We start from the raw sequence: 19,085 nt of genomic DNA, 5'->3' as shown, positions 1-19,085 counted from the left end.
GCCCTTTGGGCGTCAAAGTGTCCCATATTCGTGAACAGACATGCGCATATTTCTGTAAAACTGTACAAAGATAATAAGAAGCTCTCATAACAGCCATCTGATGCAATCACAACATTTACAGGAAACACAGTGAAAACAAATTCTAAAGGCTTTTTCTCAGTGCGCGTGCGCAGTGCGTGGGGCTTCAGGACAGGCTCCACGTCTGAACGCGAGCTCGTCCCAGCCAATCACAGGCGGCCACAGTGTGTTTGGGAAACTACACGCAAATACTTCATGGCTTATGAGCAGCCCGAAACTTCTTGAATCAGGAACCTCTACCTTTCCTTATCGTGTATTGTCCTTTTGACTAATCGAGTGGTGAAGTCTTCGAAAATTACTGTCGATATTTTATGCGATCATTAATATAGTTCTAATTGGTTAGACTGCGAAGGAAAAATGGAAAGTTCTAAGGTCTCGGATAAAGAGACCATCTCGCTGGTTATTAAAACGCCAAATCAGTTTCACGGCGATCAGCTGATCGAGGGAGTGCGCGTGGACTGGACCGTAAAAGACCTCAAATGTCACCTCTCCGAGGTTTATCCCAACAACCCGGTAGGTTTGGATTGGTTTCTTATTCTATTGGTATCGGGTTACATCTAGCGAGTCGTAAGCATTCCTCAACATACAACACCCAGCTAGCATGGCTGAGCAACGCAGGAAATATCTTTATGTCAATAAATCATTAGCACTCTATAAACAGAAGATGAATTTCCACCCCATTGGTTTCTTTTTTTATAGTGTTAGTAAATTAATAATTTATCACATCATTCCTCTCTACTACTAGTTATTTTGCATTATACGGAAGCATAATGTATGTCTTATGTACATAAGATATACATGATGTATACGTTACATTGTTACATTACATAACGTCTTATGTACGTTACATGTGAAGTTTGTTGTATGTTTTTACTTCTCACAAACATCTGTCATTTCAACCATTAGATTAATATCATTGTGCAAAAACAGACGGTTACACTTTATTTTAAGGTAACGTTGTTACATTGTAGTCACTTAAATAACTATTTATTAATATTAATTAACTACACGTTCTTGTTATAGAGTTAGGGTTTGGTTTTGGGTTAGTTACTTGTAATTATGCATAATTTACTGTTATTATAGTAAGTACATGTAGTAAAGTGTAACTACGTCACCTTGAAATAAAGTGTTACAAAACGGACTTTCTAGGTACTATCTGACGTTTGGACTCATTTTCTTTTAGGCTGAGAAAGACCAGAGACTCATTTACTCAGGCAAGCTGCTTCAGGACAACCTGCTTGTGAGAGACGTTTTCTCAAAGGTGAGGGACTTTACCATCTATGAGGTCCTTTTTGTGTTTATTTCAGGGTTGCCAAGTGACTGCAACAGACATGTACACATGGGTTGGAATGCATGAGGCTTACACTTGTTTACTTTCTACAGTATCTTATCTTTACCTGCTTCCAACTATGAAAAAAAAAAAAAAATTGAATTCCAGCTATTTCTTTGTTAAGATTTAATATTTACATAAACAAATCTATGATTTTGAAACTTTATTATCATTTAAAATGATAAAATTGTATGTATTTATATTTTATGTGTATTATATATTTAAAATATATTAATATAATAATATTATTTTATTATTAAACAAATACAAATTTTAACAAATTATTTGCAGGCTATTTTTATAAAATACTCTTCATTACCAGAAGGAACATCCAGAAAAATCTATCAAAAATAATCATAAGCATTATTTTTGGCATTTATGGTTGAATTTACAGTAGAAATAAAGCATGACCATGTCCCTGAAACAAAATTCAGGGTTACAGAAAAGATTCAGTGTATAAATTTAGCTATCCTGAAAGGCAGGGGTGTTGGCAAAACACTGATAGTTTTGTCATTGTTTTTGTCAAAGCAACAACAACAACAACAACAACAAAATAATAATAACGGGAGGAACCACAGACACCTCTTGTACTGTATCCTCAGCCTGATCTTCTTACCATGTGCTCAAGTGTGTCTAATTTAAAAGCACTTAGCAGCCTCTCAAGCGAGTTGTGAATTTGAAAAAAGGACATTTGTTGTAACATGGTGAAAGCCTGTCACCTGATAGATGTCATGCCATCAAAAGCGTGACACGGCGATAAAAAACAATGTGATAGTCTCATGGTTTATCCAATCTCTCAAAGCTTTCTCTTTCACAAAATGATAGTTCCTTTGGTGTATGCCTTTGCCATCTCAAAAAGCATGTTACCTCTTGTTTCTGTCAAAAGAACTGAAAAAACCCCCAACTTTTTCTTCAGGTTCCTACAGATACCAAGCCCACGCTTCACCTGGTGTGTGCTGTGAGACCCCAACCTGCTACCCAGCTAGGAGCAAGACCCAAAGTATGCTATTCTTATCTACTGTTTATATTAGGGTTTCACCATGTGGAATGATCTAGTGCTACATGTAAAAACAGACATTCTGTTTATTTAGAAGTTTCATGTCCTGAATTTAGCTCCAAGACAATATATTTGATCACCTTACATTATGGTTCAGATGTGGCGGTTTCCTGTCTCTCAGGGTAATGCTGTGCTTGTTCAGTTGGGTGGAGATATCACCACACAGCTGCTTACTTCCTGTTCCTTTCTGCATCCTTGTTTGCATAAACCAAATCCTGTAGCAAATTTCACATGAAGTTTCATAGTGTCTCATGCATCTGTTCTGGTTTTCCTGCTTAATAATCAAGTGTGTTTCTCTTTCAAATCTTTGGTGTAGGTGACATCAACACAGCAGCAGAGTTCCCAGCACTCCCCACTAACTGCTACCCAGAGCTCAGAGTCTCCAGGACCGTCCGTGACCTCCACGGATGGCCTTAGACAGCGAGGTCATGCCGTCTGGCCTGGCACTAGTGCTGACACATCTATGTGAGTTCTTGTCTTTTGTCAAATTTAGATTCAGTACCGTAAGTATTAAAGGTGTATGAATGTTAATGTGTAAGTTGAGTTTAACGTTAATGTTTGTCCTTCATTCACAGGCCTTTAACAGCAGCGATGACCCACCCAGCCTTCCCCACTTACTCCCTTTACAGTCCACAACAGCTTCTGTGGTTGCAGCAAATGTATGCCCGCCAATACTACATGCAATAGTAAGTACACCCTATATAGACATTACATTTTTGGGCTGCACAATTTAGGTAAAAAAAAACATGTAATTGCACACTTTTTCCTTCCTTATCTAAATTGCGATTGTAAAATGAGATAAAAAAAAAAAGCTCCAGGTTTGCATGTTTTTAGGGCTTCACAATTTGGCCAATTTTATTATCATCAAAGTGCCTCTATATGCTTTTTCGAATATTACATTTCATGCAATGTGTAATATAGCTGTTTGTGAACGATCAAAGTGTCTCCTAAAAGAAATAATCTATTCTGAACGGCTAAAACGAGTCTTCCAGTCTCACCTCCTGTTACATACTTGCGTAACAATGTAACAAAGTTACATAATGCCAGCCTATAGTCTTCATTTGCTGCCCGTGAACAACGTGTATGCAGTTCAAAAGGATAAGGACTCTCACTGGAATTGGTACGGAAAAACCGATGTCATTGTGCTTCCGGAGCTAAAATTCATATAAGCGTGATAAGCTGTAGACCAATCACAACAGACTGGGAGCCGTCTGACCATTTAGAGCAGAGTACGTTCGCAGAACGGAGGGGTTTAGAGAGACTGAATCTTTGAACAAGCTATTTTCAGACTCTTTGAGAAATGTGATGCATGTAAACCTATTTTAGGAGACCTCCAAAACAAAATTAAGAGCCTTTAAAATTGCATAATAGGGGCACTTTAAATGTATTATTACTATTAAATAAAAACATTAGCAAGATTGTACAATCTGTGTTGTTTCAGTCACGCTGCCATGACAGCTGCCGCCTCCGCTCCGATGGCCGTCCCCGCCGCTGCTACCTCACTGCCTGTCGGCCCTCATCAAGCCGCTGTACCTGCAGCTTTACCCAATCAAGGTCCCATCAACAACCTGCCAGCCAATCAGAACGCCCCAGGTCCTGCGTTCATCAACCCAGAGGGAGCAAATCAGAATCTTAGAATGAATGCCCAGGGTGGCCCTGTGATGGAAGACGAGGAGGACATAAACCGCGACTGGCTGGACTGGGTGTACACCGCATCCCGATTGGGTGTCTTCCTGAGCATCGTGTACTACTACTCCAGCATGAGCCGCTTCGTCCTGGTCATGAGCAGCCTGGTTATTATGTACCTGTAAGTTTAAACTGAACGCCGAACATCTATTTTGTAATTTTGCAAACATAATATTCAGAAACATGTGGTTAGTGTTTTCGAGTCATTTGTTCTGGGTTGAAGTTGAAGTCCGCCCTGTATGTTTTTGATTCACTAAAAAGAACAGGTTCGTGCAGGTTATATGTTTAGGGAATTGGACTACACTGGTCACACTGATTGTTTTTGTTTCACTAAAAATAACCAGTTCATAAGAACCATTTGTTTGGGAAATTGGCAAACACTGGTTGTGCTGTATGTTTTTGATTCACAAAAATGAAACGCCTCATAAGAATCATTAATTCAGAAATCATTCAGTTTGGTAGCACTGTATGTTTTGTGTTGCTGCGCCCCTGAATTATAGAGCAGGTATCTCTGTTTGAGTGTTTTAGTATGTTTTATTGTCCACGTCAGTGGAAAAATGCAAGTGTATGAAAGGAATGAGTAGCTTAAGCAAGCAAAAATGAGCAGATAGCACTTCTGATCCCTGATAGAGAGATAAAAACATCTTCCTGTACATGACTGCTGATTGGTTGGTGGCATTCTGAGACTTTTTTGGTTGAACTCCAGCTGTTATAACTGATAACAATTAACTTCTGATACTTTATCTCTGCAAACGTGGCAGTTTGACTCCTCTGCAGACTAGTGCGTAGCACTCCAGCAATATTCAGTTTGATCTGAGGGTGTTCAATGTTATGGCCTTATCTTGACCCACCCCACCGTACAAACAGTTTGGGCGTCCTCTCGTGATTTAGTAATGTATGAATGAGCACAGTTGAGGTGCTAATGGCTGACTATTTTAAAATAAATTGTGTAATTTTAATGGAAATGGAGCTCATGGAGCCCTGATTCCCTTTTTGAAGCTATTCTTATGGTTCTTTTTCTCTCTTTCAGACACACCGCAGGCTGGTTTCCTTTTAGACGGAGACCCCAAGCCAGGCCTCACAATCAGCCAGCACCAGAGGTCATACAGAACCAGCAGAACCAAAATGAGCTCAGACATCCAGAACCAGTGAGTCATAGTTTCTGTTTAAGAAAGAAAATAAGAACTAATTATACTTGGATAAGTGTCGTGTGTAGGCGTGTGTGTGATTTAATAATTCTCATTTTGTCCTGAAGGTGCCGCCCCCTGCTGAAGTGGAGGATGCCGAAGTTGTTGAACCCGCCATGATAGCAGTGCCTGTTACCCCAGTTAGACGACCCCTCCTATGGACGGCATGGGTGTTTTTCAAAGCCTTTTTCGCTTCTTTGATACCTGAGGCTCCACAGGGCATTGCAAACTGAATTGGAAGCATTTGGACTGAAACGACAAAACTGGACCCTTGGCTTGACCATTTAGACTGGACATTATACATGAAGGCTACAAGTACTAGAAATAGTAGCACTTTCCAGTCCTTTGCCTATGTGAACATTGGTTGCACATTCTGTATAAACATGGACATGGAGTTGTAAATATTGCTGGACAGTTTTTGCTTAGCACTTTAGATAACTACACCGACTGGAATCAATGGTATCAGTCTCCTGGCCTGATCCTCTTATATAGGCTCCTGTCACCAGGGCTTCATTCTCTTGAAGTGCTCTACGATGAGTGATCCAAGGATTAAACTCATGGGATTATCTTATTAAGGTTCTAGTATAATGGACAACGAAGGCCATACATTGATTTTGCATGAATTGAAGGAGGGTGCTTGGGAGAATGGCATTTGTGGCACTTTGAAGCTAATGGTGTTTATGCAAGTTAAATATGCTTACATGTGCTTTTTTAAAAATTGTATTCAACCTGTGAAATGAATATTGTTAATATTTATGAAGAAGGTTTGGTATGCGTTCAAGTAGTTTGAGCAGAATTTGCAATTTAAAGAGCACCAGTGTTTGCTGTTGACTTTGTGATGAAACAAAGGCGAACGAATTTCAATTTCAATGACGTGCAATTTTGCATTTTCTTTACACAAAGGAACTGCACTTTGGTACCTGCAAGAGTGGAGGACAGAAATTAGGACAGGTATGGTTCTGAGAGACTAAAAAATAAAAAGTTTTTAATCTGGTATTTATCAACACTGTAGCATTGCTGTCATTTAATTGTATGTATAAAATAGCATTGTTTATTAACATTAATAAGATAAGCCTCTTTGTACCAGAAAATGAAAAAAGAAATAAACAACTTTGTTTCAATTTCATATTGAAATTCTTTGAAAAGTGTAATATAAATGCGAGCTGCATTCTGTTTGTGTAGCGTAGGTTTTCTCCTATGTTTTGATTTAATTTTTTGGCTTTAAAAAAATATATTTTTAGGTTTTACCTTTGACCACGTGCTACCAGTTTATGTACAAGCACTTAAAAAAAAAAAAATTCAGTGAGACTAATAAATAAATAAATTAAAAATAATACCAATGAAATGGTATTATTGAGATTTTTGCAAGTCGCATTACAATTGGCATCTGCGTTGTTGTGTATTCTAAGCAAGAATGGCAAACTTTTTTTATTCTTTAAATATTTGATAGTGTGTTATGTTGTCACACACTGGCTTGACTTGATAATCCCAAGATGCTTGACGCAGATGAATGGTAAAATCACATTTAATAAACATCAGGAACCATACATAAAGACACCAGCACAAAACTTCAACACAAGACAAAGAACTGAGGGATTAAATACACAGTGAGGGAACTAAACAGGAAAAGGGAAACTAGGTAAAAACGGAACAGAAAGAACTTCAAAATAAGAGTCCCAAAATACATAGACCAAAATCGTGACACATGTAGCCTATATTTGGACAGACCGATGAATAGAATACTTAACAACACAGAAACCTATCGTGGCCCGATTATAATATGTATGCCTAAGCATACTCAACTGTCTGTTGGCTTGCATCTGCTAAGCACATAACTTGTTTTGTATGGGTTATTCCTTTCTAGAATCAGAATCAGAATCAGAATCAGAAAGAGCTTTATTGCCAAGTATGCTTGCGCATACGAGGAATTTGTCTTGGTGACAGTAGCTTCCAGTACACATACAATATAAAGTGACAAGACAAGTGACAAGTAACATAAGTATAAATAAAAAATAGAAAAAAAATAAAAATAAAATAGAAATAAAAGATTATAAATTATAAATATATATAAAGTTATAAGGTGCTATAATGAAATGTCTGAGGGAAGTATTGCACATGTTTGTACCACAGTAGGGGAACATTTAAGTGTTCATGAGGTAGATGGCCTGGGGAAAGAAACTGTTCCTGTGTCTGGTGGTTTTTGTGCTCGGTGCTCTGTAGCGTCGACCAGACGGTAACAGTTCAAACAGAAAGTGTGCTGGGTGTGACGGGTCCAGAGTGATTTTGCGAGCCCTTTTACTCACTCTGGATGAGTGCAGTACTTTGAGTGTGGGAAGGGTAGTGCCAGTGATTCGCTCAGCAGTCCGAACTATCCGCTGTAGTCTACGGAGGTCGGTTTTGGTAGCAGAGCCGAACCAGACGGTGATGGAAGTGCAGAGGATGGACTGGATGACAGCTGAGTAGAACTGTACGAGCAGCTCCTGTGGCAGGTTGAATTTCCTCAGCTGACGCAGGAAGTACAGTCTCTGTTGGGCTTTCTTCACAATAGAGTCTATGTGAGTGTCCCACTTCAGATCCTGAGAGATGGTGGTGCCCAGGAACCTGAATGACTCTACTGCAGTCACAGTGCTGTCCATGATGGTGAGTGAAGGGAGTGCAGGGGGGTTTCTCCTGAAGTCCACGATCATCTCCACTGTTTTGAGCGTGTTCAGCTCCAGGTTGTTATAACTGCACCAAAGAGCCAGCTGCTCCACCTCCTGTCTGTACGCAGACTCGTCACCGTTCCGGATGAGTCCGATAACAGTAGTGTCGTCCGCAAACTTCAGGAGCTTGACAGAGGTGTCTTTAGAGGTGCAGTCATTTGTGTACAGGGAGAAGAGCAGTGGTGAGAGAACACATCCCTGTGGAGCACCGGTGCTGATGGTGCGGCTGTCGGACGTGATTTTGCCCATTCTGACTAGCTGTTGTCTGTCTGTCAGAAAGCTGGTGATCCATTGACAGATGGAGCTAGGGACAGAGAGCTGGGTCAGTTTGGTCTGGAGCAGTGATGGGACGATGGTGTTGAAGGCAGAACTAAAGTCCACGAACAGAATCCTTGCATAGGTCCCTGGTTTGTCCAGATGTTGTAGGGTGTAATGCAGTCCCATATTGACCACATCATCCACAGACCGGTTTGCTCTGTAGGCAAACTGCAGGGGGTCCAGCAAGGGTCCAGTGATGTCCTTCAGATATGCTAACACCAGTCTTTCGAATGACTTCATGGCCACAGATGTTAAGGCAACAGGTCTGTAGTCATTGAGTCCTGTGATCTTTGGTTTCTTCGGGATTGGGATGATGGTGGAGCGTTTAAAGCAGAAAGGGACTTTGCACTGCTCCAGTGATCTGTTGAAGATCAGTGAGAAGATAGAGGCCAGCTGGTCAGCGCAGGTTTTCAGACAGGCTGGTGAAACACCGTCTGGGCCTGGTGCTTTCCTTCTCTTCTGTTTCCTGAAGATCTGACGCACATTATCCTCACTGATCTGAAGTGCAGGGGGGGAGGGGAGGGGGATGGCTGGAGGTGTTGATGGCTGTGTAGAGAGATGGTCAGGGCGGGTATGGGGTGTCTGATCGGGGGTCTCAAATCTACAGTAAAAGACATTCAGCTCGTTCGCAAGATGCTTGTTGCTGTCGATGCTGGGGGATGGTGTCTTGTAGTTGGTAATGTCTTTCAGGCCTTTCCACACTGATGCAGGGTCGTTGGAGGAAAACTGGTTTTCCAGCTTTTTGGCATAGCTCTTCTTAGCCACTTCAATCTCCTTTGTCAATGTGTTCCTGGCCTGATTATACAAGATCCTATCCCCACTCCTGTAGGCATCTTCTTTGAGATCGTTGTAGGCATCTTCTTGTTTCTAAAGCCACTTCCTGTGGACTGTGGTGATAACGTCCAGACGTATTTCTATTATTTTATCTACATAACTGTCCATTTCGGGGTGTCCAATCTGCACTTTACACCACCGCCTAAGAGCTTGTCCACCCCTATGAACTTTGGCCTACTCTTGTCCACTCTGTCCTATCTCTTATTTGTTTTGAACAGCAGAATGTCCAGAAAAACATTCCTGTGCACGGTTTACTGTCCTCCAATAACCTTGAGAAACATTTGTTAGTCGACCCCAGGGACATTTGCGTGTTCTCCTCTGTTCTCCAGAAGAGAGGCACTGCAAATCAAACATTACAGGCCCTGTCCACCCCCTCTTCCTTTGGGCCTACCTCTGAATCTGTCCCTCCTACTCAAATACTTGCTGAAAGAGTAGCCCTAATAACATTAAGAGAGAGAGGCTCATCTGTATCCATTCAGACTTTGTTGAGATGGAGAGGAGTACAGCGTTGTTCCTTTTTCTCGCTCTGGTAAAAATAAGTAGTTGTTGTCTGGATCCTCCCTCGGCCTACAGGTTTACAGGAACTGTTTGTAGACTTACCTATCCTGCAGCTGTAGTCCGTAAGTATTCTCTCTGTGATTTTTGTACTTATACCTTGTTTGTAAGTGAGTATTATGTTTTGATATTCATTATTTTGGAGCAGAATTCATTCAAAGCAACCAGAGTGCAAAATAATGGTAATTTAATTAATGCAAGATAGAAACAAGGCCAAGAGTTGTAGTCAATACAAAGCTTGAGGTTAAGGTTTATTTTTAAGGGGACAGTGTCAAATATCCGTGGAGCTGTTTTAACAATGGTCCTGGTCAGTTTTTTTCCGTGCTATTGCAATGCACAGTAACATGAGCTTAGTTTCAAAACCGTTATGGAGGTTGAGACTTCACAAATTGAACATTGCTACTTTTCTCATGAACATGCCAAGTTGAGCTATGGCAGAAGTCTATTACACTCAAAATGGCATGGAGGAATTGCAAAAACAGTTTAGGAACTGTTAGTACTAACCAGACAGCAAAAAAGAGGTTTCAAAATGATGGTAAAAATAACTTCAAACATTATCAAGACCCCCTTTTTTTCATGCAGAATAAATGATAATATCTGTTTTTTAATAGATAGTTAATGTATTAAGCATGAAAGAGGTGTCATGCTGTGTAACATGCTATATTTAATTTAAAACAGTTGTATAATGTATCATTTAAAGCTATTATTAGAATATTTGTGTAATATGTAAAGATTGTGAAATAGAAAATGATTGCAGGACAATTCAATAAGAACAGCATAAAAGTCAATACAATTATAAAACACATTATCAAGTAAAATGGAGGAGACATAAAACCTAAAATATTCCCTTATAATTATACATTTTAACTTAAAATATAACTAAACTAAGTTCTAAACTTAAAAAACTTGTACAGGGATTCTCAAACTTTTTTTTGGCTGCATGCCAAATCACTTTAACTTAAAATATTTACTTGAAGTAGCCCCTGAAATTTAATCTAATATTTCAATTATTTAACAACACTGTCACTTGTTTATAGTTTGTTGATTAATGAATAAAATATTCAGGTTATCAAATAAAATATTTAATCTTTTTATAGGATGTTTTAAATTGTTTGTTTTTATTTGAAAAATAAATCAATTTTAAATGTTTATGATTTAATTCATTATTTGCCTCTCATCAACTCATAAACCCCATGCGAGTTTGGGAAACACTTGAGAGAATAAATATCTCCCTGCCTTGATTCCTCAGTGAATGAGAAGACCACTGAAGTCATACAGGCCGCTTTTCAGCATGCCAGATATCCCAGCGTAGATGGAGAGCGATCAATTGGCTTTGGGACGGTGAAATATGGATTCCATAAGTAAGGAACTCCTGCAGTTGCTTACATGCTATGTGGTAACATTCTGTATCTCACGACACTCTTCTTTCCCACTTCACCCACAGCTTAGAGATCCATAACCTTTCCATCGGAAAGAGTGAGTTTGAGCTGAAAGAGAATGAAGGAATTGGGATCTCCATTTCAAACGTTTCTGCTGTATTCAAAGGGACCATCAACTATGGATATGGCAGCTGGCTGTGAGTGTTTCTTTTTATTACAGGTTCCTGTAATAGCACAGCTGTGGTTTAACCCTGTGCTCTACTCTACATATGTTTTTGTAAAACAGTGGTCTTTTGTTTAACCTCTCAACACGCAAAGATCTCCGGCGGCAGATTATTGCTGTTCACATTGCTTCACTGAACAGCGTTCATTAGGGTGTTTTGTCCAAAAGTGCTCCTATCTGGAGAAAGGTCTTCAAGGTTTCTTCCACACTACACTTATATTTCAGTTACAGAATCATAGTTCTGTTTTATTTATTTTTATGCTGTCAAAAATGAAATAATATGTATTTTCAAGGTACTCAGAAAATTTGATCATGAACCTCAGGAAGACAGAATAAACATTATTTGAGCTGTTTTATTTTCTTTTTAGTTTTTTTATGAAGTTTGCAAAATTTCTAAATAATGTCTAAAATGTCTAAATAAAATTTACAGCCAAGAACTGTGATTTTGTTGTTGTTGTAATTTCATAGAAAAAAGCATTAAATGGACATCATAAAAATATCCAAATTCATAATTCATTAATAATTCTAGCTGTCACTAGATTTAGCTGTCACTCAGTATGAGCTAGCATGTGATGTTAGTTTGTAAATATTTTTGAATTTCATCATTCTTACACTTAAACATGTACAGGCCAAAAGTTTGGACACATTACTATTTTTAATGTTTTTGAAAAATCCAGAAAATTCAGCTTTGCATCACAGAAATAAATGATAATTTAAAGTATAATAAATTGAAAACCAATTATTTAAAATTGTAATAATATATCACAATATTACATTTTTTTCTGTATTTTTGATAAAATAAATGCAGGCTTGATGAGCAGAAGAAACCTCTTTCAAAAACATTAAAAATAGTAATGTGTCCAAACTTTTGGCCTGTACTGTTTATATACACACACGTGTGTGTGTATGTGTATGTGTGTGTGTGTGTGTGTGTGTGTGTATATATATATATATATATATATATATATATATATATATACACTATGTATGTATGTATGTGTGTGTGTGTGTGTGTGTGTGTGTGTGTGTGTGTGTGTGTGTGTGTGTGTGTGTGTGTGTGTGTGTGTGTGTGTGTGTGTGTGTGTGTGTGTGAGTGTATATATATATATATTTCTGCAATAACTTAACAGGGTTGAATATTTGAAGATTTAAAAAAATTGACAAACGGGATTTTTCGGAATCTTACTTTTTATGTATACATTTTTAACATGGAATTTGTGCCTCTTTTACTTGAAAGTCACGAGACAAAGTATACCGTATTTGTGGCAAGTACCATTTATTGTTGCTTAGTTTGTCTTTCTTTCTATCACAACAGTAAAATCGATGTAAATTTGCATTGCCATGTTCTTTCTTAAACAGACTCAGCCTGAAACAGTCACTGGATTTTGAAGTTGAGTCGCAAATTGACCTGGTCATCAATCCAAAACTATGTGAGTGAGTCACATTTTGTTTAGACGGCTCTGTTTGACATTACTTACTTAATCCTGAATTCCCTGTACTAGTTATTGTCTAAAAAGAGATGTGATTGTGTGTCAGACTGTGGAAAGGGCAGAGTGGCTGCAGACACATCAGACTGTTACCTCACATTTCACAAACTGAAGCTGCTCCTGCAGGGAGACAGAGAGTGAGTTCGACATTTCACATTACTGAGAGACACTAGAAGTGATCAGACCATACAACGATACAAACAACATTTAGATCTGGGTTTTGATTTATATCTAGGTCAAAGTCTTTGGTTATGAGTATAAATAGCACTTCCTGGAGATCAATTTGACACAATATGTTCCACCCTTAAGCACTGCTAATTTGCAAGAGCATTTAAATGACTCTCATTTTGACTGTGTGCAGACCTGGATGGCTGAAAAGAATGTTCACAGACATTGTGACTTTCACAGTGAAGTTAGTAGTAAAGTCACAGGTGAGTGTGCCTAGTTTCCTGTTCCATATGATTGTCCAGCTAACATGTTCTCAGAATTTTAGCTAACGTTCTAGCAAGGTTCTCAAACAATCATTATTCCAGTAACTAGAACTTTGTTTTCTGTTATCTGGTTATCATTTGTTATCAGGTGCTCAAAACATTAGCACAAAAACATTATTTTTCCTTTCTAACAGATCTGTAAGGAAATAAACAATGTGGCCAACATACTAGCGACCTTCATACAGGAGCAAGCAGGTAAAATTCAGAGCTCTCGTATGCTAATGTACCAGTCTTGTGTGAGTTTGTGGTTATGTGTTATGTGTATCTGCTCTGTATTGATGTGACATCTCTCTCTGTGTGTGCAGAGCAGTTTATTAGTGATGGGAACATCGGTGTAGACATCTCTGTGACCTCTTCCCCCATCATCAAATCTAATTATATAGAATCATATCATAAGGTCTGATTATAAAGATTTTATTCTTAAAGATTTTGTTCAAACAAATGCATATCGTATTATGTGATTACTGTTGTTCTTCTGATAAACAGGGTTTGGTTACATTTAATAATGTTACCTCAGACCTCAACACCTCTGTGTTTAACCCCTCCCAATTGACTGAGAACCGCATGCTTTACTTCTGGATCTCCGATGTGCTCCTTGACTCCTTAATTGGCGCCGCACACCATGATGGACGATTTATTCGCAATATCTCTGGACCAGAACTCACAGTATGATATCATTCAGTATTAGATGTGTTTGGAGCCATTTGTATTATGAAAGTTTGTAGCTATACGCAGCATTTGTGTGATGTAATTCATGCTTTTAAACTCCAGGGGGTGCTTTTGAGCAGATATATTTTTTGCATCTAAATGAAAAACATGAAAAAGGTAAAAGGACCTTTTTGCATTGAAAACCTTGTTCTAGGAAAAAGACAGAAAGAAAAAAAAAAACTAAGACATATAAGCAAAGACCATATTTACAGATATAAGTCTGTGTAGTGTATATGGAATTAAAGGGTTGTTCACCCAAAAATGAAAATCCTGTCATTAATTACTAACCCTCATGTCGTGGTCTTAAGACCTTCGTTCATCTTCGGAACAAAAATTAAGATATTTTTAATGAAAATTGGGAGCTTTCTGTCCCTCCATTGACATCCTACCCAACTACCACTTTCAAACCCCATACAGGTAGTAAAAAGACATAATTTAAAGTAATCCATGTGACTCCACTGGTCCGACATGCATTCACGCAACAACGTCTTGGGTCAATACAGCACGGATGCGTCGTGGTGCTCTTCTTGTGAACGTTGGAGATTAATATTTTGTGAATAAAGTGGTCAATTATTATTTATTTTTGCACAAAGAAAGTACTCTCACAAAAGAAAGTTCTTCAAATTGAGGCTAAACCACTGGAGTCACATGGATTACTTTAATGATGTCTTCCTTTCTGGTGCTTGAAAGTGGTAGTTGCGTAGCTGTCAATGGAAGGACAGAAATCTCCCAGATTTCATTTAAAAATTCTTCATTTGTGTTCCGAAGATGAACAAAAAGTCTTACGGGTTTGGAATGACATGAGGGTGAGTAATTAATGACAGAATTTACATTTTTGGATGAACTAACCCTTTAAGTCAAATTTACTATCTGTATTACATAAATTTTCATAACACAACATTTGTAGAAAACAGTGTTATATACAGTATATATATGTATGTGTGTTTGTATGTATGTGTGTGTTAATTTTTTGTTTTAGTTATTTTAGTAAATTAAGTTAAATGATAAATGTTGTATTTCAGTTAACGTTAATTTATTTTGAGTAGGCTATCGTATTTTTTAAAATGGTTTTAGTTTTAGTGAACTATTAACCATGCAATGATTTTTTTCTAGGCATACTCACGAGCATGTGTCTGTCTATTTTACAGGATCTGTTTCAGACGGAGCTGTCCTCAGCCAGGCCTGAATTATTGAGCAAGGTACTAAAGCACTCATTACGAATATTCAAACTGCACAAAGGGGAGGAAATGACTGACATTTTAGAATGACTCAATGACTCATTTTATACACTGCCATTGGAACGAACATGCAAATAAATGTTTTCCTTCCGACGCACACCAACCGTCATTTCAAACTAGAGCACCTGCGTGTTTGTGCAAGTGTGATGGTGGATTTTACATTCTCTTTAGTGGCTGTCCTCAGAGGGTCCAATGTTAAAGGCGAGGAGTGTGTCAGTTCCACACTTGCGGACCACCACAGAGGGCTCATCTGTCAGAGCTGTGGCTGGAGTCGAGCTCTTGCTGGATAGTCAAGACGTGCCAGTACTTTATTTTGAGACCGTAAGCTAAAGCACATTAAGGAGATACTAGATATAGATGACAAAAATTGCTTGTTATTGGGACATTTTCACTATGTTGTGTTTTCAATGGTTTATTTGCTTACAGGGTGTGACAGTTGTTGTAAAAGCCTCATATGCAAAGAAGAAACTAATTCTGAAAGCCACTGCAGAGCAGTAAGTTATAAAGGAGATAGATTCTGCACAATCACATTTTAAGTTTTATGTCCCTGATTTGAAGTTTTCTTTTCTGTTTTGTGACGAAAGCAGTATCTCTATAGAAAAAGTCTCTACATCAGAAGGAGCCACTGAGGTGAGAATTAATGTATTAATTTATATATTTCATACATCACCTATTTTATCATCATAAATGCTATATGACCTCCTCAAAGGTGGCAGACAGCTTGAGAGTTTATCTACAGGAGGCTGTGGAAAAGATGGGAATCCCCAAAGTCATATCATGTAAGTGTGGCCACCATAACCAAGCAATATAAATCATGTGTTTCTATATCTTTGCATCATATTTCATCTCTCCCCTCAGACCTGGAGCCAGAATTAACCGCTTTGATGGATGAACAGGGGCTTTATCTCTTTGACATCATCAATCCTGAAGTTTTACCTCAGGACGTGAGTATATTTCACTAGCAGATAATTATCAATCTGTATTTTACAGTCATAATGTATGATATCAAAGAAAAACACTTTGAACGGTAACATTGTTGTCTTATTTTTTAATTGTGAATGTACAGGGGTATGTGGTGGTCCAGCTGGATTTTGGTTTTCCACAACATCTGCTGGTGGAATTTCTGAAGAGGACACTGGATTGACAGTCTTATCTTCTCTTTAATTTTTCTCTTTCTCGCAAAAAAACAAAACAAAAAAACAAACACTCACAGACATGCACACATGCATTACATACACAAAAAATATGAATTAAGCTACTGGCATTTTTGCTTGTTTGTAAAGAAGTTTGATGTTTTGTGTAGCTGATTGTTACGTCCGCTGCAGTTATTAAGGGGTAGGCCTATTAGTCCAGTCATTTTATGAAAAAAGGTTGAACAAATTGCAACAGAAGCAAACTAAATTGATTTTGTATCCTCAATATGTCCTGAGTGAGGAAAAAAAAGCCCAGAAGAAACCCATTAGGGGAAAGTTTCGAAAAAGACCCAAATACACCCCATTCATACACCTATTCTTTCTTTTTCTTACGTGAATAGGGTAAAACTTTTAACCTTTAGATATCACCATGAAAATTACTGAGTTGATTACTTACAACAAGACAAACAAAAAATGTATTACGTTTTTTGAAATTGTTTGTTAACATGGACAAACGGTGCATAATCTAATTACATGTGTGCCAATTTGCATAAATACCACAACAGATCTAAACATTGGGTATAGCCAGGTGAAAATGTCTTGTTCAATCTTGTTAACACATAATAGTAAAATACTTAATGTTAAGGTCTGAATGGAACCAATTTAGGCTACCCATGAGCATTAATACATAGAGGCAGGAAGAAGTAGCCTACTTTAGAAACCAGCCTTTATTCATTATTATTGCAGAGATGGGGTTTGAGGCTGGGTCCGTGGGACTGTTTCTGGGGATTCACTTTTTATTTTGCCTACCTTTTGTCTTCTGCATTCTCCTTACCATTGGCTCCTGTTCTTCCCTCAGACTCGTCCCCTAGAAACAGTCCCACGGACCACGGACCCAGCCCCAAACCCAATCTCTTAAAAATGAATAAAGGCTGGTTTCTAAAGTACTTCTTCCTGCTTCTATGTATTAATGCTCATGGGTAGCCTAAATGGGTTCCATTCAGACCTTAACATTAAGTATTTTACTGTTATATGTCAACAAGATTCAACAAGACATTTTCACCTGGCTATACCCAATGTTTAGATCTGTTGTGGTATTTATGCAAATTAGCACATACGTAATTAGATTATGCACCGTTTGTCCATGTTAACAAACAATTTCAAAAAACTTGTAATAAATTTTTTTGTTTGTCTTGATGTAAGTAATCAACTCAGTAATTTTCATGGTGATATCTAAAGGTTAAAATTTTTACCCTATTCACGTAAGAAAAAGAATGAATAGGCGTATGAATGGGGTGTATTTGGGTCTTTTTCGAAACTTTCCCCTATGGGTTTCTAAGGGGCTTTTTTTTTTTCTTACTCAGGACATATTGAGGATACAAAATCAGTTGAGTTTGCTTCTGTTGCAATTTGTTCAAGGTTGACCCCCATTTTGGCTTAAAATGACTGGACTATATAGGGAATAACCCCTTAATAACTGTTCATGTTTAAACAAATGGTTTCAACATGAAGGGAGGTGGAAAATAGTCGTTTATGTAGCACACAAGACACATGTGAACATACAGCACAAAATGGTAACCCACATCACACAGAATTAACGTCGTCTCTTGATCACAATCCCCCATAGAATAGCAACAGACCACGAACAAAGCATTTTCTGTCTCCCGATCCGTGTCAGCGTCTTCATGTAGTATCCTGGTGTCCGCTAATTGGAAGAAAGTGGAGGCAACGTCATCGGCTCCAACGATGATTGACAGGGAGCAGCACCAATGGCGCAGAGCTAAGAAAGTGAAAGTAAAAAGAAAGGGGAGGGGAACAACACAAAACGGCACCAGCCGTGACACTGATCAATTTTGTACATATGAAAATGTGAATCACAGTAATCTTGTTTTATTTCATGTTCTTCAGTAATATGATCTCATGACCTCCATAATGCAACTAAGAGATTGTGTTACCATTATTAAACATTTCCTGGTGCTGTCACACGATTGTTTTTGCAGGTTTCTGGTTGAACCTGTTCTTCTTCCGAAAGACATGGGCTATTATTTTACCAATTCTTAAAGGGATTGGTCACCCAAAAATTAAAGTATAACTTCTGTTATCACTTACTCTCATCTTATTTCAAACACTCCTCAGTGGAACACAAAAGGAGACATTTTGAATAATACGCCAGATTAATATACCCCTTTTCATGCAATTACAATTAATGAGAACTGGAGCCTTAATGAGCACCAAGGAACTAGGGCAGTTGTCAAGATTTTCTTCTGGGAAACAAAATGAAACATCCAAAATACATATTTAAGTGTTTCTTTTATTACACTCTATCAATGGTGTCTAGATTTTCTTTACAATACATGTCTTTTAAGTTTTTTAATGAGTTTGTTTCTCAAGCACTGAGTCAGAAATCTCCATTTCAGTAGCACTTACATACACCAAATGTTCAATGACTCTAATATGTCAACTAAATGAAACGTGAATTTTAAACCTGGCTTTAACCTGTGTTCAGATTTCTGTTTGGAAAGTATGCAAATTAGTGCATATTTAATTAGATAATGCCCATTGTATATTTAAACTTAATTTTTCAGAAACTTTAATATGAAACAACTATGCTAATATGCTGTGATTGGGGAAGTATGGTGATATATAGCCTATTAGTTTGATATATAACTTTATTAGTTC

At 38.0% G+C, this 19,085-nt stretch overlaps 2 protein-coding genes across 2 annotated transcripts; both read left to right on the top strand.

Moving 5' to 3' along the window:
* The first annotated feature begins 237 nt into the window (after positions 1–237).
* herpud1 (homocysteine-inducible, endoplasmic reticulum stress-inducible, ubiquitin-like domain member 1) lies at positions 238–6,459 on the top strand. The gene is made up of 8 exons (XM_082182104.1): positions 238–591; positions 1,262–1,339; positions 2,325–2,408; positions 2,782–2,930; positions 3,041–3,151; positions 3,907–4,272; positions 5,182–5,299; positions 5,407–6,459. The coding sequence occupies exons 1-8, from the start codon at positions 436–438 to the stop codon at positions 5,569–5,571; spliced, it is 1,227 nt and encodes a 408-aa protein (XP_082038230.1). The 5' UTR covers positions 238–435; the 3' UTR covers positions 5,572–6,459.
* A 3,153-nt stretch (positions 6,460–9,612) lies between these two features.
* On the top strand, positions 9,613–18,510 carry cetp (cholesteryl ester transfer protein, plasma). Its single transcript, XM_082182546.1, has 16 exons — positions 9,613–9,812; positions 10,997–11,108; positions 11,192–11,323; positions 12,709–12,779; positions 12,886–12,973; positions 13,198–13,267; positions 13,462–13,522; positions 13,633–13,724; positions 13,814–13,993; positions 15,184–15,234; positions 15,445–15,594; positions 15,700–15,767; positions 15,861–15,903; positions 15,983–16,052; positions 16,132–16,217; positions 16,340–18,510. The coding sequence occupies exons 1-16, from the start codon at positions 9,683–9,685 to the stop codon at positions 16,415–16,417; spliced, it is 1,482 nt and encodes a 493-aa protein (XP_082038672.1). The 5' UTR covers positions 9,613–9,682; the 3' UTR covers positions 16,418–18,510.
* Positions 18,511–19,085: the final 575 nt, after the last annotated feature.

Source organism: Leuciscus leuciscus (assembly GCF_965113295.1).
Source record: "Leuciscus leuciscus genome assembly, chromosome: 10".
NCBI classification, from domain to species: Eukaryota; Metazoa; Chordata; class Actinopteri; order Cypriniformes; family Leuciscidae; genus Leuciscus; species Leuciscus leuciscus.
The sequence above is the reverse complement of the archived record's forward strand: the minus strand, read 5'-3'. Positions and strand labels throughout refer to the sequence as shown.